Here is a 17251-nt window from a genome sequence, read left to right on the forward strand (position 1 = left end):
GCGTGGGAGGTGGGCGGGGGGGTATCAAAGTCAGATTATGCCCGTGCATTATGCATAGGGGTAGCATTAATAAAGGGAAGGAATGTTAATAGTATGTAGCTGCAGTAACTAAACAACCACGTAAACAACTATAGTCAGTGGCTACCGTGGGTATCTGTGTGAGTCTATTGGTCTCTGTGTGGGTATGTAGGTCACTATGTGAGTCGATGGGTCTCTGTGTGAGTCTGTGGGTCTCTGTGTGAGTCTGTGGGTCTCTGTGTGAGTCTGTGGGTCTCTGTGTGGGTATGTAGGTCACTGTGTGAGTCTGTGGGTCTCTGTGTGAGTCTGTAGGTCTCTGTGTGAGTCTATGGGTCTCTGTGTCAGTCTATGGGTCCCTGTGTGAGTCTGTGGGTCTCTGTGAGTCTGAGTGTCTCTATGTGAGTCTGAGGGTCTCTATGTGAGTCTATGGGTCTCTATGTGAAGCTATTGGTCTCTATGTGAAGCTATGGGTCTCTGTGAGTCTGAGGGTTTATGTGTGAGTATATGGGTCTCTATGTGAGTCTATGGGTCTATGTGTGAGTCTATGGGTCTCTGTATGAATCTCTGAGTCTCTATGTGAGTCTGTGGGTCTCTGTGTGAGTCTGAGTGTCTCTATGTGAGTCTGAGGGTCTCTTTGTGAGTCTATGGGTCTCTATGTGAGTCTATGGGTCTCTGTGTGAATCTATGGGTTTCTGTGTGAGCCTGAGGGTCTCTATGTGAATCTATGGGTCTCTATGTGAGTCTATGGGTCTCTGTATGAATCTCTGGGTCTCTATTTGAGTCTGTGGGTCTCTGTGTGAGCCTAAGGGTCTCTTTGTGAATCTATGGGTCTCTATGTGAGTCTGTGGGTCTCTGTGAGTTTATGGGTCTCTTTGTGAGCCTAAGGGTCTCTTTGTGAATCTATGGGTCTCTATGTGAGTCTGTAGGTCTCTGTGAGTTTATGGGTCTCCATGTGAGTCTGTAGGCCTCTGTGTGAGTCTATGAGTCTCTGTGCGAGTCTATGGGTCTCTGTGTGAGTCTATGGGTCTCTATGTGAGTCTATGGGTCTCTATGTGAGTCTATGGGTCGAAATCTGAGTCTGTGGGTTTATGTGAGTTTATGGGTCTCCATGTGAGTCTGTGGGCCTCTATGTGAGTCTATCGGTCTCTAAGTGTGTCTACGAGTCTCTGTGTGAGTCTATGGGTCTCTGTGTGAGTCTATGGGTCTCTGTGAGAGTCTATGGGTCTCTGTGTGAGTCTATGGGTCTATATGTGAGTCTATGGGTCGAAATCTGAGTCTGTGGATTCCTGTGAGTTTATGGGTCTCCATGTGAGTCTGTGGGCCTCTATGTGAGTCTATCGGTCTCTAAGTGTGTCTACGAGTCTCTGTGTGAGTCTGTGGGCCTCTATGTGAGTCTATCGGTCTCTAAGTGTGTCTACGAGTCTTTGTGTGAGTCTGTGGGCCTCTATGTGAGTCTATCGGTCTATAAGTGTGTCTACGAGTCTCTGTGTGAGTCTATGGGCCTCTATGTGAGTCTAAATGTATGGGGAGGGGGGTGTTAATCTGATGGAAGATGACACAACTGGGGAAATCAAAGCTCTGTTATAATCATGGAGACGCAAACCAGATCCGAAACGACTCCTTTGTACACAAGCAAACCGGTTATCGCCCTGACAGCTCACTGTCACATCTTGATTATATTAACGCTTCTCTTTCCCCTCTCCTCTCCGTGTTTTTATCTTTTATTTATTTTTTTGTTTATTTTTTTTGTTATCAGAATCCCGAGGACCGCACGCGTCGCCAGGGACCCGCATCCTCCATCGCGCGAGGATTTAACGGTCTCCATGGAAACGAGAAGAGCGCAGAGCGGCGGGATATAATAGTTACTCAGATTCATAATAATATTAATCACAACAACAACAGCGAACAAGAAGAGGAAGAAGACGCAAACTCATGCATGCGGATTTAACCACTCCGCGTCTCAAGGAGCCCATTCGTATTTCCCGCGCAAAGATTTCGGATTTCCCTGTCCCGTAAAAAACACCAAGAAAGTAGTCCCCCGGGCAAAGTGAGCTTGGCCCTTTTCGCACCGAAGTTGCCAACCCGTTCCGGGTTTCGCGGAACGCAACGGCCCGTCCGGGCATCGACATCATCAGTGGACTATTTAACAAACAAACAAAACTTATTCTGCTGGCAAAAAATGAATTCGCGTGCCGAGGGTTTGTTCATCGATATCTCGGCACGAGCTTTGATTTAAAGAGACAGAGAGGCTAAGAAGAGCCGGCTCGAGACGTAGGTTCGGTGGGGAGGGGTCCTTTTTAATTTTTGGTCATCGACAATAGGGGAAAAGGGTGGCAACTGCACGGAGCCAATTTGTGTTTGAAGAGTTCTCGTTCTCAGCGCGTCTGCTGCGTTACTCTTTAGAATCTCGTGTGTGGTGTGTGTGTGTGGTGTGTGTGTGTGGTGTGTATGTGGTGTGTGTGTGTGGTGTGTGTGTGTGGTTTTGAACAACGAAAAAACAAACCCCGACAACATTTGCCCGTGAATAATTTCTCAACGATGTAATCAAAGGCGTGCAAATGCTCCAGCTAGATTGTATTACAAGCACGAAACACACGCATGTGTGTATATATATATACCGAGTTAAATTCCCTTCCGGCGGTCTATCAACGTCGGCGTCGAGAGACACGTGGATCAGTTCCGGGTAGACCCACAACCCCAAATGCTTCCATCACAAACCCGCACTGACCGGCGCGGTGAAGTATGCCCAAATCATCCCCCGTGATGAACACAGCGTGGGGAAACCTCGATCCATCAGTTCATTGGGACATCACTGTGATTTATTTTTGTTCAAACTATTAGTATTACTTTATTCAATAAACCTCAAATATATTCACGTGCACCTCTTCTAAGGCGCATGAATCGGCCAGATCGCCGTCTAGAGCAGTGCTGCTTCTTCTTCTTCTTAACCACGTTGCATCCCCTCGGATTGCGAGATCCCCTTTCTGGGGGTGCGAGACACGGCCGGATTTTTTTTTGAAGCTGAATCATCGCAACACAAATTCAGCCACGGGCACTTGAAGTAACCACGTGCTTTCTTTCACCAAACCGCCCGATGTGTTTATTAAAATTGTAAAAAAAAATTGTAACACGATTGAGAACCAAAGTGGTCCAAGGCTGCAGTAAAAGGGTAAAAACCCACTTCTCTAGAAGGACTCGCTCGAGCTCCTAGCGGTGGTTACATCCCTTCAGCTCAGCAGCTGTCAACTGCAGGGATGCACCTTTAACCCCTCCCCCCCATCTACGCGAACCACATTGGGTGGTGGCTCTGATCGTTGGCGTTGCGCTGTCCACGTCGGCGAGGAAGATGAGTCACTGGCTTGTTGAATATTTACCATAATCTCTCACCTCTCGATCCCACTCTGGCTGACTCCAAATAAGATGGATTTGAAATTGTAAAACCCACCATCACCTTAACCACCTTTCGCCGCCACCTTCACCTTCAAGACAAAGATCCCCCGTACAGTCTTTACCAGACTGTAGGGGCAAGTGCTGTTTGCGAGCACCTATGAAGGCCGGGGCAGTGCACGAGAGGGTGGGTGGCCAGCACCACGCCCGACCGCCACTGCCTCCCCAGTAGAGCGATGTTTACGCACCACACCAGTTTACTTATTTGAGACTGAGTCGACCTAGGGGAAGGCCCTACACCGGTTCAGATAATCTCCACCGGTGTTGGTGACCGTGAGCGGGAATCGAACTCGTGTCGCCGGGTTCGTAACCCCCCACCACTCCAAAAGCCAAAGATCCCCCGTATAGCCTCTAACACACTGTTGGGGACAAGTGCGGTGAGCGAGCAGGTTCCATCATCACCATCATCACCATCACCACCATCACCACCACCACCATCATCACCATCATCACCATCACCACCATCACCACCACCACCACCATCATTATCATCACCACCATCACCATCATCACCACCATCACCACCATCACCATCACCACCACCACCATCATCATCATCACCACCATCACCATCATCACCACCATCACCATCACCACCATCACCACCATCATCATCATCACCACCATCACCACCATCACCACCATGCCAACGATGCACCGCCCGCAAACCACGGCGGCAGTGAGGCCCCTCTCGCCAACCGCGAACCGCGAATCGCTCAACTCGAGCGCGTCTCCGTGACGCTCGTCTAGGTGGACTCCGACGGGAGTGAACGCCAGCGACTCGACCGCCGGCGACGTTTTAGGGGGACGTTGGAGGGAGCCGAGGTGTGGCGGGGATTCTGATCGGATTACATCGCCCGCGGCAGCAGTAGCAGCAGTCGTGTGCGCCCTGGTTTATTTTTTGTTATTTTTATTCTTTGTTTGTTTGTTGTTGTTGTTGTCCTCGACACGGTGGCGACTGGATTCGGTTCAAGTCACCTGTGAGCCAGGAAGCTCTTGCATTGCGACAAGTCGCAGCAAAATAAATCAAATTAATACACAATAACATAAATGAAAAAAATAGCTTGCAAATTATAATGGCAATATCGATATTATATTTTTTCTTTATGAAATACAAATTATGTTAAATGTAGATTACATCAAATTCCACGCTGGGTTTGCGGAGACAAGCTGGGAAGCAACCCACGCACTTGCTCGCGCATTTCGTGATATATGTGTAGGTCCGCAGAGCTTGGGCAATTCGTTGGTGGCGACAGCTTCTGGCGGCCCTCCCGCTGCGCACCCGTCGAGGGCTGAGCGCGGCGGCGTTCCAAGTTGACGCGATTTTGTCGACGTTTCATTTCAACTCCCCCCCTACCGCCACCACCACCACCACCACCCACCCACCCAGTCACCCCTCCCCGACTCCACCACATATTCTCCGCGGGTATCTCAGCGGAGACGGACGGTCGGTGGAACATTCGACAAGTCGCAGCCACAGCCGCCGGCAGCGACGGGAGGCATACTGGAAGTGGTGTGCCGGGCGTGGAAATATTTGCCTTTTTTTTGGGGGGGGGGTGGTTGGGTGGGGGGGGAGGTGATGTGTCATTGACGTGAAGGCACCCGGGCTGACAATCAGTCGTGTCTCTGCTCGCCTCTCCACCAGCGTGCATCGCATCACACGGGAATTTCAAACATAGTAAACAAACAACAAGAAACACGCAGCTTCAGAAACAACGTCCACCCCCTCCTTCCCCCCGCCACCGGAGACCGGGCATCTCTGAAAGCCGCAAAAAGACTCGGACGCGAGAAACTCCCCGCCCATGTCTCCTCCTTGGAGCTCCGCCAGACGGATGAACGATTACCCACGCAGCTATAACAACAATAATAATTATTAAAACAAAACACCGCTCAGTATGTCTTTTCCCGGAACGCCAATTACCGCGGCGAGGCGAGACGCCGACTGGATCATCTCCGCACCATCATCGCCATCGTCGATGTCATCCGCGGTGTCCACCGGCTCTCAAGGCGATGTCCTGGCCACGATGACCAGCGGCCTGGGGAGGTTCGACCTCCTCTTCGCCACCGCCACCACCACCACCAGCGAGCACGTGGGCCTGTGGGGCAGCGCTGTGGAGGTTGTTGTCAACCACAGCGCGGGCCTCCACAACTTGAGCGGGCAGCAGCAGCAGCATCACCCGCAGCACCACCTTGGTCTCTTGGCTGCTGACAACAGCAGCGGCGGCAACGTGGTGAGAGGGAACGCCGCGGGTGGAGGAGTCGTCGGAGCGGACGCGTTCCTGTGGCACGCTCTGCCGATGCTCGCCGTGATCGCGTGGACCATCGGAGGGAACATTCTCGTCATCTTGGCGGTGGGGCTCGAGAGGAAACTTCAAAACGTCACCAACTACTTCCTCATGTCGCTGGCCATCGCCGATCTCCTCGTCGGCGTCCTCGTGATGCCCATCGCACTGCTCACGATCCTCTTCAGTGAGTCGCGGCGGCGGCGTCGGCTGTTGACGAACGCACGCGCATCGCCATCATCATCACCGCCAGCACCATCGTCATCACCGCCAGCACCATCATCATCATCACCATCATCACCACCATCATCATCACCACCGCCATCATCACCACCATCACCATCATCATCACCATCATCACCACCATCATCACCATCATCACCATCACCATCATCACCATCATCACCACCGCCATCATCATCACCATCATCACCACCATCATCATCACCACCGCCATCATCACCACCATCATCATCACCGCCAGCACCATCGTCATCACCACCACCATCATCACCATCATCATCACCACCATCACCACCATCATCATCACCGCCAGCACCATCATCATCACCACCATCATCATCACCATCATCATCACCACCACCACTATTATCATCACCACCATCACCACCACCATCATCACTATCATCATCACCACCATCACCACCATCATCATCACCGCCAGCACCATCATCATCACCACCATCATCATCACCACCATCACCACCATCATCATCACCACCATCACCACAATCATCATCACCACCATCACCACCATCATCATCACCGCCATCACCACCATCATCATCACCACCACCACCATTATCATCATCACCACCATCATCATCGCCACCATCACCACCATCGCCACCGTCACCACCATCATCATCATCACCACCACCACCACCACAATCATCATCACCACCATCATCATCACCACCATCATTTTCACCACCATTCATCATCACCACCGCCATCATCACCACCACCATCATCATCACCACCACCATCATCATCACCACCACCATCACGCATATAAACACACAAAGACCCCCCCCCCCCCCCCAACAAACAGGTGGAAGCAAGTGCTGTTAGCGAGTAGCACTTGCGAAGGCCGACAGGGCACACGAGGGGGTGGGTGGCCAGGAACCACGCCGGCACACACACACACGCGGGCAAACATTCCATGCGTAAACACACCTCTATTGACACCACAACAACAACAGACAGACAAGTATACAAAGATCCCTCGTATAGCCTGTAACAGACTGTTGGGTCAAGTGCTGTAAGCGAGCACCTATGAAAGCCCGAAGAGCAACACGAGGGGGTGGGTGGCCAACACGTGGCAATGTTTACCCATCGCACTAGGTACCCGTTTGAGGCTGAGTCGACCTAGGGGAGGCCCAGGACCGGTTCAGATAATCGTCACTGGTGTTGGTGGTGGCCGTGAGCGGGGGCGACGAAGACAAGTGGTCTAACGCCTCGCATAGAGACCCATAGACTCGCACAGAGATCTATAGATTCACACTGAGACTCATCGACTCACGTAGAGACCCATAGACTCGCACAGAGATCTATAGATTCACACTGAGACTCATCGACTCACGTAGAGACCCATAGACTCGCACAGAGATCTATAGATTCACACTGAGACTCATCGACTCACGTAGAGACCCATAGACTCGCACAGAGATCTATAGATTCACACTGAGACCCACAGACTCACGTATAGACCCATAGACTCGCACAGAGTTATTTCGATTCACACTGAGACCCACAGACTCATAGACTCGCACAGAGATCTTTCGATTCACACTGAGACTCACAGACTCACGTCGAGACCCATAGACTCGCACAGAGATCTATAGATTCACACTGAGACTCACAGACTCACGTAGAGACTCATAGACTCGCACAGAGATCTTTCGATTCACACTGAGACCCACAGACTCACGTATAGACCCATAGACTCGCACAGAGATCTTTCGATTCACACTGAGACTCATAGACTCACGTAGAGACCCATAGACTCGCACAGAGATCTATAAATTGGTTAGTGCATCTGCCGGTCATCTCAGTCAGTCAACCCAACGACACCTGCAGGGTCTGTCCCGTGACCTCCTGCCAGCGGATGCCTTCGACACTTCACGTGGCCTCAAAGTGCACCTAGCCTGGCACAAGCGCCGCGGTGACGTCACCACCACTTGAGATTGTAGACGGCTGTTGTTGTTGTTGTTGTGATCCCCACCAATTGAGATTTCCCCGTGCTGCAGGAGAAAGAGAGAGAGATGCGAGATGAGTGGCGTTACGCTCGGGGCGTTTGTAATCCTGGCCGCCCAAAGCCTCGTCGATAACCCTCGCTGGAGACAGCGGTCACGCGCCTCTGACAACCATCGATCTCCCGCCTGTCATCATCATCATCTCTTATAAATCACGGGGGGCTCGCCCTACCCCCCACCCTCCCTCTTCGCCCCCACCCCCCCACCCCGCCATCGCCCTTGCCGACCGTACAACGAACGAACGCCGATACGGCAATACCTCTGTTTACGTCGGGGATGCGTTCGTGAGAGGTGCGACGACGCATATCGGAAACGACGTACAATCGAAGCGATATACGGGGTGGTAGTAGTAGTAGTAGTGGTGGGTGGTGGTGGTGGTGGAGGCGAAGGCTGTGGCAGGCGACGGAGAATGAGAAAGGGACGGACGACGATGCAGTCAGCGACGTGAGTGTGGGGCTTGTGGTGACAGCGAATCGCGTGGTGGTGGTGTCAATAACACAGTGGCGACGTATTTGCAAAACGACGTAAAGCGGGGGGTGGGTGGGGGGTGGAGACACATGACTGAGTTGTAACCGTTGATGAAGTGTGCATGTTAGCCGCCAGCAGGTGCTCTCTGTAAGCGCTCCAGATTGTTTGTAAACATTTCTTTGGTGAATGATCAGAAGACTGCGGTAGTGGGTGGTGGTGATGGTGGGTGGTGGTGGTGGTGGTTAAGGCTAAGTCTGAGAGGCGACGGATACCGGGCCACTGGATTAGGTGGTACGTGACGAGCGGTAGCCGCGGTCCAGAGCGAATGGTTATCTACTGGACGGAAATAATATCCGCACCCGGTACACCATATCCAGTATACTCTCGTTGCTACGCGCTCCGGTTACTACAAGCCACGTGCCAAGCCTACTCTAAGTCTACCGGCGATCGGGAGAATATTCACTGAGAAGTGAAACCCCTTGCACACGGACTATCGGTGTGTGTGTCTGTGTGTATGTGTGTCTGTGTGTGTGTATGTGTGTGTGTCTGTGTGTGTGTCTGTGTGTGTGTCTGTGTGTCTGTGTGTATGTGTGTGTGTATGTGTGTGTGTCTGTGTGTGTCTGTGTGTCTGTGTGTCTGTGTGTGTGTCTGTGTGTGTATGTGTGTGTGTATGTGTGTGTGTCTGTGTGTGTGTCTGTGTGTGTGTCTGTGTGTGTGTATGTGTGTGTGTATGTGTGTGTATGTGTGTGTGTCTGTGTGTGTGTCTGTGTGTCTGTGTGTGTGTCTGTGTGTGTATGTGTGTGTGTCTGTGTGTGTGTCTGTGTGTGTGTATGTGTGTGTGTATGTGTGTGTATGTGTGTGTGTCTGTGTGTGTGTCTGTGTGTCTGTGTGTGTGTCTGTGTGTGTATGTGTGTGTGTATGTGTGTGAGTCTGTGTGTGTGTGTCTGTGTGTGTGTCTGTGTGTGTGTGTCTGTGTGTGTATGTGTGTGTCTGTGTGTGTGTCTGTGTGTGTGTGTATGTGTGTGTGTATGTGTGTGTGTATGTGTGTGTGTCTGTGTGTGTGTCTGTGTGTGTGTATGTGTGTGTGTATGTGTGTGTGTATGTGTGTGTGTGTGTGTCTGTGTGTCTGTGTGTGTGTCTGTGTGTGTATGTGTGTGTGTATGTGTGTGTGTCTGTGTGTGTGTGTCTGTGTGTGTGTCTGTGTGTGTGTGTCTGTGTGTGTGTGTCTGTGTGTGTATGTGTGTGTCTGTGTGTGTCTGTGTGTGTCTGTGTGTGTGTATGTGTGTGGGAGTGGTAGTGTAGCGGTTAGCGCGCTGCGCTATGAACCCGGCGATACGGGTTCGATTCCCGCTCACGGCCAACACCAGTGACGATTATCTGAACAGGTCCCGGGCCTCCCCGTAGGTCGACTCAGCCTGTGCTTTACCCAACCACCCATATTATTTATTATGACGCGGTTTTTCCATGACGTGGTTCTCTTCTAGAACACAGCAACTACAGCCGCGCTTTCGGAGGAAAAATACCGTGTAATTATATTTGTTAATAGGCGCTCGCTAACAGCTCTTGACCTACCCCCCTACCCGGCACACCTCCAAGCGGTTGCGTTAAAGGCTCAAGTTCATGTTCATTGCTTAGGTATAGCCCTGTGAGCCATTCGGCTCTTGAATCGGGTGCAACCGCAACAAACAACAAACAAAAACACACAAGGCTGGTGGGTTTGGGGATTTGTTGTTGTTGTTGTCGTTGTTGTTGTTGTTGGCGTGCCAGACTCCCGCTGGTGTCTGCCTGAGCAGCTGTGCCCCATCTGGCTCTACCTGGACGTCCTCCTGTCCACCGCGTCGATCTTGCACCTGTGCGCCATCTCCATCGACCGCTACATCGCCATCAAACGGCCCATCCAGCACAGTCGCTTCAACTCCAAGTCCAAGATGCTCATCAAGATCCTGGCTGTCTGGGCCGTGTCCATCGGTGAGTCTTCGCAAACTCACCACAACGATCTCGTCACTCGCATCGGCACGAGGCTATGCGCGCAACGCGTGTATGCGATTTGTACTCGGACGCTGTTAGTGTTTTATAATTTGTTCGTGTTTTGCGAGTTTGAATTCTCCATACTCCAGTATAGAGCAGTTGCACTGATGGATTATATTTTTTTCTTCTTCTAGATTAGAAGTTTTCGTGACTGCAAGGATCCATACTCTTTGGTTCTTTCGGTAAAGTCACGTAGGTTAATTTTTTTTTAAAATATATACGTAAAAAAAGAATACACAATATATATATATTTTTTAAGTCGTGATTTTTTTATTCTTATTTTTTATTCTTATTTTTTGATTACATTTTTTTTTCACCTACATGATTTTACCAAAGGAACCTAAGAGTATATATTTTTTTCCGCCTGAGGACTACCTGCTTGTGTTGCGATCGAAACGTCGTGATTTATTATATTTTTCTACCTACGTGACTTTACCGAAAGAAGCAAAGAGTATGGCATTCCTGCAGTCACGAAAGCTTCAAATCGAGGTTGAATTCTGTCACGTGTCGTGACGGGCACTGCAGTCCGGTGCTCGATGACGTCACGCACCTAGGGGTCAGACATTTGTGACGATGTGTGACGAGGGGGGGGAAGTGTTTGAGAAATGTGACGTCACATCAAAATGCGCAACTTTAAATAAATATAGACAACACGTTATACGTAATTAAATATGCTTTTTTAATCAATGTTTTCTCCTACAACATCAGAGTGCAGCGCCACATTGAATTCGCACTACAATGACACGAGTTTAAAGCGATTTGAAGCATGTTTTATTTTCAAAATGGAAATATGTTTTTTTTGGGGGGGGGGGGTATAGCTTTATGACGTCATATTTGAGGGGGGGGGGGGTCTGACTTTTTGTGACGCCGTGTGACGAGGAGGGGGGGGTCAAAAATCGTCCAAAATCGCGTGACGTCATTTATGGCGGCCCCTAAGCCGCCACTACGCGAACTATGTCCATCGACGCGGCAGCGGCTTCTGGCTAACCGTCGAGCGAAGGCGGTGGTCGCCACGTGGCCGTCTGGAACGCTCTTCCTGCCCATATTGGGAAGCCACTGGAGCTATGCACTTTTACATCATCTTGATTGACAAACTGATTTCTTTAGAACTGCTTCTCGTGTTTAGTTTGTTGTCCTTCCCCCGCACATCCGATTAGCATGGTTGGCTACGTACGGTGCAAAATAAGTTCAGCGTACACATACGCGCGTAACTTTTTTCTATTTTTCACTCCCATCGGTTTTTTTTGTTCCGTTTGTTGTAACTTGCTGACTCGCCTCTACTGGACATCTGCGAAAAAAATTTCGCTTTCATATCTCCGTCGAATTCCTCCGCAGTTTCGGCTCACGAATCTGCATCGTCATCCTGTTGCTATTGGCCCCGCCATCTGGATACCATTGTGACGTCGGTGGTGATGATGATGATGATCATGCCACATGCTTCCCCCCCCCGTCCACGAAAACGTTCGTCCCGCGAGCTGATGAGCGATTGAGAAACACGCCCCTGGGACGACCCAGTGATGGATTACCAATGTCCGCCTCTGTGTCTTTTGTGTGTGTTTGTTGACAACGGAGAGGATACGGTGGCGCAGCGATTAGCGCACTGCCGCTACGAAACCCGGTGAACCCTCTCCCGGGTTCGATTCATGCCTCGCTTGGTCAACATCGGTGATGAATATCCGGACCGGTGTGTCTACTCGGCCGTAAAATACGAACCTGGTCCCGTGCGTAAACATCGTCATTTGGGAGGCGAAGGCGGCCGGGCATTGTTGTTGCCCCCCCCCCCCCCCCCCTTCATAGGTGCTGCCTAACAGCAGTCGCCGCAAGAGACGGTGGAGGCTCCAATGGACGTACATTGTCTTTGCCTTTGTGATGACAACACCGGGGCCATTGTTAAGACATCAATTTTGGTTCGTAATTTTTGTTTGTCAAAAACGCAAACGAGATTCTTTTTTTTTGCGGCACATCTAACAACAAACAACTTTGTGATGACAACACCGGGACCATTGTTAAGACATCAATTTGGGTTCGTAATTTTGGTTTGTCAAAAACGCAAACAAGATTCTTTTTTTTTTGCTGCACAACTAACAAAAAACAACTAAAACTGAACGGTTACTTTATATTATTTTCTATTCGAATGTTTTTCTCGTTTTAGTTTTTTCCCCCCAACATGAACTTAGATTTGTATTTATTGTTGTTGTTGCTGTGGAGGGAGAGCTGCTAGAGGTGACACATTGCGCTGTCAGGCGTGGGAGTGTGAAAGTCAATAGGCGTTTGAGGGCGCGGATAAGAAATCTCCGCGGGGAAATTATTTATTTAGCCATGTGTCTGTTTACATAAAATATTTAACCGCGATGGGAGTCGCAGACAGGACGTTTCTATTACAGAGCCGCCGGGAATGGCAAGGGTGTTATTACAGCCCTGCAGATTTATGAAAACGCAAATTCATTATGAGCCATCGTAGGATATTCTGCACAACAACAAAAACAAAACAACAAACAAAAACCACAGGGATTTTTAAGGTCCGCGAACTCGTCGACAAGTGGCCACCACGAGTCGGCACGGGTCTCTGGGTCCACGACCGAGCGAGCAAATCGGTGACCTCGAAATGAGCACGCAGCTTGACTGACGACTTTGTCCGCATCTGAGCCGGCGGTTGCACAATCTGGCCACGCCCTTCACAGCAAGAATAGGCCCCGCCTCTTTTCCTTGTTAGCTCCACCCCCACCCCCACCACCACCACCCCCACCACCCCCTACCACCACCACCCCCTACCACCACCCCAACCACCACCACCCCCTACCACCACCCCCACCACCACCACCCCCTACCACCACCCCCACCACCACCACCCCACCACCACCACCCCCTACCACCACCCCAACCACCACCACCCCCTACCACCACCCCAACCACCACCACCCCCTACCACCACCCCCACCACCACCACCACCACCCCCCACCACCACCCCCACCACCACCACCCCCTACCACCACCCCCACCACCACCACCCCCTACCACCACCCCCACCACCACCACCCCACCACCACCACCCCTACCACCACCCCAACCACCACCACCCCCTACCACCACCCCAACCACCACCACCCCCTACCACCACCCCCACCACCACCACCCCCTACCACCACCCCCACCACCACCACCCCCTACCACCACCCCCTACCACCACCACCACCACCCCCACCACCACCCCACCACCACCACCCCCTACCACCACCCCCACCACCACCACCCCCTACCACCACCCCCACCACCACCACCCCCTACCACCACCCCCACCACCACCACCCCCTACCACCACCCCCCTACCACCACCCCCACCCCCACCACCCCCTACCACCACCCCAACCACCACCACCCCTACCACCACCCCAACCACCACCACCCCCTACCACCACCCCCACCACCACCACCCCCTACCACCACCCCCACCACCACCTCACCACCACCACCACCCCACCCCCACCACCACCCCACCACCACCACCCCCTACCACCACCCCCACCACCACCACCCCCTACCACCACCCCAACCACCACCACCCCACCACCACCACCCCCTACCACCACCACCACCACCCCCTACCACCACCCCCACCACCACCTCACCACACCACCCCACCCCACCCCACCACCACCCCACCACCACCACCCCCTACCACCACCCCACCACCACCACCACCCCTACCACCCACCCACCACCACCACCCCCCACCACCACCACCCCCTACCACCACCCCCAACCACCACCACCCCCTACCACCACCCCCAACCACCACCACCACCCCCCACACCACCACCACCACCCCACCACCTCCACCACCACCCCCTACCACCACCCCAACCACCACCACCCCCACCACCCCTACCACCACCACCCCTACCACCACCCCACCACCCACCCCCACCACCACCACCCCCCACCACCCCCCCCCTACCACCACCCCACCTCCATCACAACGTAGATTATACGGACCAATATGTGCGGCGTGCGATACAAAAAAAACGTCGCTACGAATCGCTGGGTGAATTGTTGACGACGACGCTTGCAAAGTGTAGGCCGTCTCTTCCGCGAGCAACCGGTGGCTCGCAACTGCTCGCGACCGGTTGCAGAGAACGCGACGCGTGTCAGGCGCAACTCGGTTGCACGCGAGGGAGTTTCGCTTCCGATCACTCGGACGGTGGACCCGGGGGGGGAACCCCCCTCGCAGCAGAGGTCGCCACCGGGTACCCGATACCCGTACCCTACCCGATACCCGGCTACCCGTGCCCGGCCGGGTACGGGTACCCGTTTGCGACCCTGGTGCGGCCGGGTAGGCCGTGAGTCACTGGTGAGTAACTGTTTGTCACTCATTTCCCAACGTCTTGTCTCTTCTCACAATTCAAGTTCCTAGAAATCAACCCACCCGCGCCTGCAACATGGCTTCATCCCAGAGGTCGCAATCAGGTACCCGATACCCGTACCCTACCCGTACCCGGGTACGGGTACGGCCGGGTACGGGTACCCGTTTGCGACCCTGGTGCGGCCGGGTACGGGCAAGGAATCAAAACCCGTTTGCGACCTCTGCCTCGCAGTCCAAATGCGCTCGGTGATCCAACTCGCCGGGGTCGACGCCTGCCCTCGTAAGAGACGATCGGCCTGGCTCTGAAACGTCTAACTCGTCCACCCCCCTCCCTCCGCCCCACCGCCCCCGCAGGCATCTCGATGCCGATCGCCGTGATCGGCCTGCGCGACTCGAGCACCGTGCTCGTGGCCAGCACGTGCTCCCTGGGCATCGACGCCTTCCGCACCTTCATCATCTACGGCTCCCTGTGCGCCTTCTTCGTGCCGCTCGTCATCATGATGGTCACCTTCCTGCTCACGACGCGCGTGCTGCGTCACAAGGCGATGCTCTGCGACGCGGGCGTCTCGCGCGCCTCCATCTCGGGCACCGGCTGCGGTGGTGGCGGTGGTGGCGGTGGAGGAGGAGGTGGACGCAACTTGCCCTGGGGCTGCCGTGTCGGCGGCGGCGGCTCCGTGCGATTCCGCCGATGGCACACGACGCGCGCGCGTCCCTGCGACAAGCCTGGCAGCATCGGCGGCGGCATCGGCGGCATCGGCGGCAGCCCGTGGCGCGGCATGGAGCGGCGCTCGGCCTCCACGCAGACGAGGGTAGCGTCCGCGGCGGGTCGGGCAGCGTCGGCAGCGGCGCAGCATCGCGGCGGGGCCCCGGCCCTATCGCGGCAGCGTGCGCGCATGCGACGCAACGCGGCGGGCAAGCAGTCGATGGCGAGCATCACCAACGAGCAGCGCGCCACCAAGGTGCTGGGCATAGTCTTTGTGCTGTTCGTGGTCATGTGGTGCCCGTTCTTCATCACCAACGTGCTCTCCGTGCTGTGTCGGCGCGGGTGCAGCGCGCAGCTCACCGAGACGCTGCTCGGCGTCTTCGTGTGGGTCGGCTACGTCTCTTCGGGTGTCAACCCGCTCGTCTACACGCTCTTTAACCGCGCCTTCCGGCAGGCGTTCCGACGCTACATCGCGTGCGACTACCGGCGCCCGCGGGCCGAGTGCTCGGCGCGGAGCGTGCTGCTGCTGCACTGCTGCGAAGGTGGAAGCGGCGGTGCCAACGCAAGCAGCGGGCGCAGCGGCGGTGGTGGTGGTGGCGGCAGCCACAGGTTCCCGGCCAATCAGCTGCTGGGCTGCTCCCACTTGTCACTCACGAACGGAGTCAAGGTGCGTTGTGGTGGCGGTGGCGGTGAGTCGCCGCTGCGGCCAATCGGCGGCGTGCGGAGTTTGAGGGAGCGCAGGGATATGAGTCCTCTCAAGTGCGCGCTGAGCCACATGTCCGAGGTGTGATGGATGCTCGATGGACACCACGTGACCCCCGTGGGTGGGGGGGAGACGAACGGAGTGACCCACGAGGAACGAGCGGAGTGAGCCACGGGAGAGACACGAGTGGACGTGGTGGCGCAGACGTGAGCCTGTGAGCTTGTGAGCCTCATTTGCCAACGCGCCCCCCGCGACTCTGGTTACAATGGCATCAAGTGGTCACGAAGGCCGGCCCCTGCGAAACGTCGTCGGGAGATGGAGCGACGAGGCGAGATCGTGGCAGCTGCCTGCTGGGTGGATCGTCGCGTGCAGAGATTGTCAGCGGCGACTTTGGGGAAGCGTCCATCCAGCAGTGGATCACAGTCTTCGGTGGTGGTGATGGTGATGCAAGCATCTCATCCGTACCAGAGGAGAACTATTGCCGACCTGCCAAAACGATGCGCGCTCAGCCCACGTGTTGTTCACATTCAGGGAGTTCGGAGCGCATCCAGTCGGAGTGCGAACACAAAGCGTCGCGTCCGGTCACGTGCCGCGAACGCGCACGCGCGCGCGTCACGTGCGGGGAACGCGCGCGCGCGTCACGTGTCGTGAACGCGCGCGCGCGCGTCACGTGCGGGGAACGCGCGCGCGCGTCACGTGCCGCGAACGCGCGCGCGCGCGTCACGTGCGGGGAACGCGCGCGCGCGTCACGTGTCGTGAACGCGCGCGCGCGCGTCACGTGCGGGGAACGCGCGCGCGCGGGTCACGTGCGTACTTCACCGGCTCTCACACAGGGTTTTGTACGCGAGGTGACTGTGTATCGAGAACTTGCCGGTGTGACAACCCCCTCCACCCCCCATCTCCCCCACCCCCCATCGCCCCCCCCCCCCGCCCCCACCTCCTCGTCTCCACGTCCCTTCTGG

At 54.5% G+C, this 17251-nt stretch overlaps 1 protein-coding gene across 2 annotated transcripts in view; it reads left to right on the forward strand.

The window, feature by feature from the left end:
- The window catches only part of LOC133357495 (5-hydroxytryptamine receptor 2A-like), a 41487-nt gene extending 24577 nt beyond the window's left edge, over positions 1-16910 (forward strand). For both annotated transcript variants that reach the window (XM_061575457.1, XM_061575458.1), the window contains exons 2-4: positions 1775-5934; positions 10262-10462; positions 15238-16910. In XM_061575457.1, the coding sequence (XP_061431441.1) occupies positions 5361-5934; positions 10262-10462; positions 15238-16376 (1914 nt within the window). In that variant the 5' untranslated portion in view covers positions 1775-5360 and the 3' untranslated portion in view covers positions 16377-16910. The remainder of the gene's footprint in view (positions 1-1774; positions 5935-10261; positions 10463-15237) is intronic.
- Positions 16911-17251: the final 341 nt, after the last annotated feature.

The sequence above is a fragment of the Lethenteron reissneri genome, chromosome 58, assembly GCF_015708825.2.
Source record: "Lethenteron reissneri isolate LAM-NWPU_2019-01 chromosome 58, ASM1570882v1, whole genome shotgun sequence".
NCBI lineage: Eukaryota > Metazoa > Chordata > Hyperoartia > Petromyzontiformes > Petromyzontidae > Lethenteron > Lethenteron reissneri.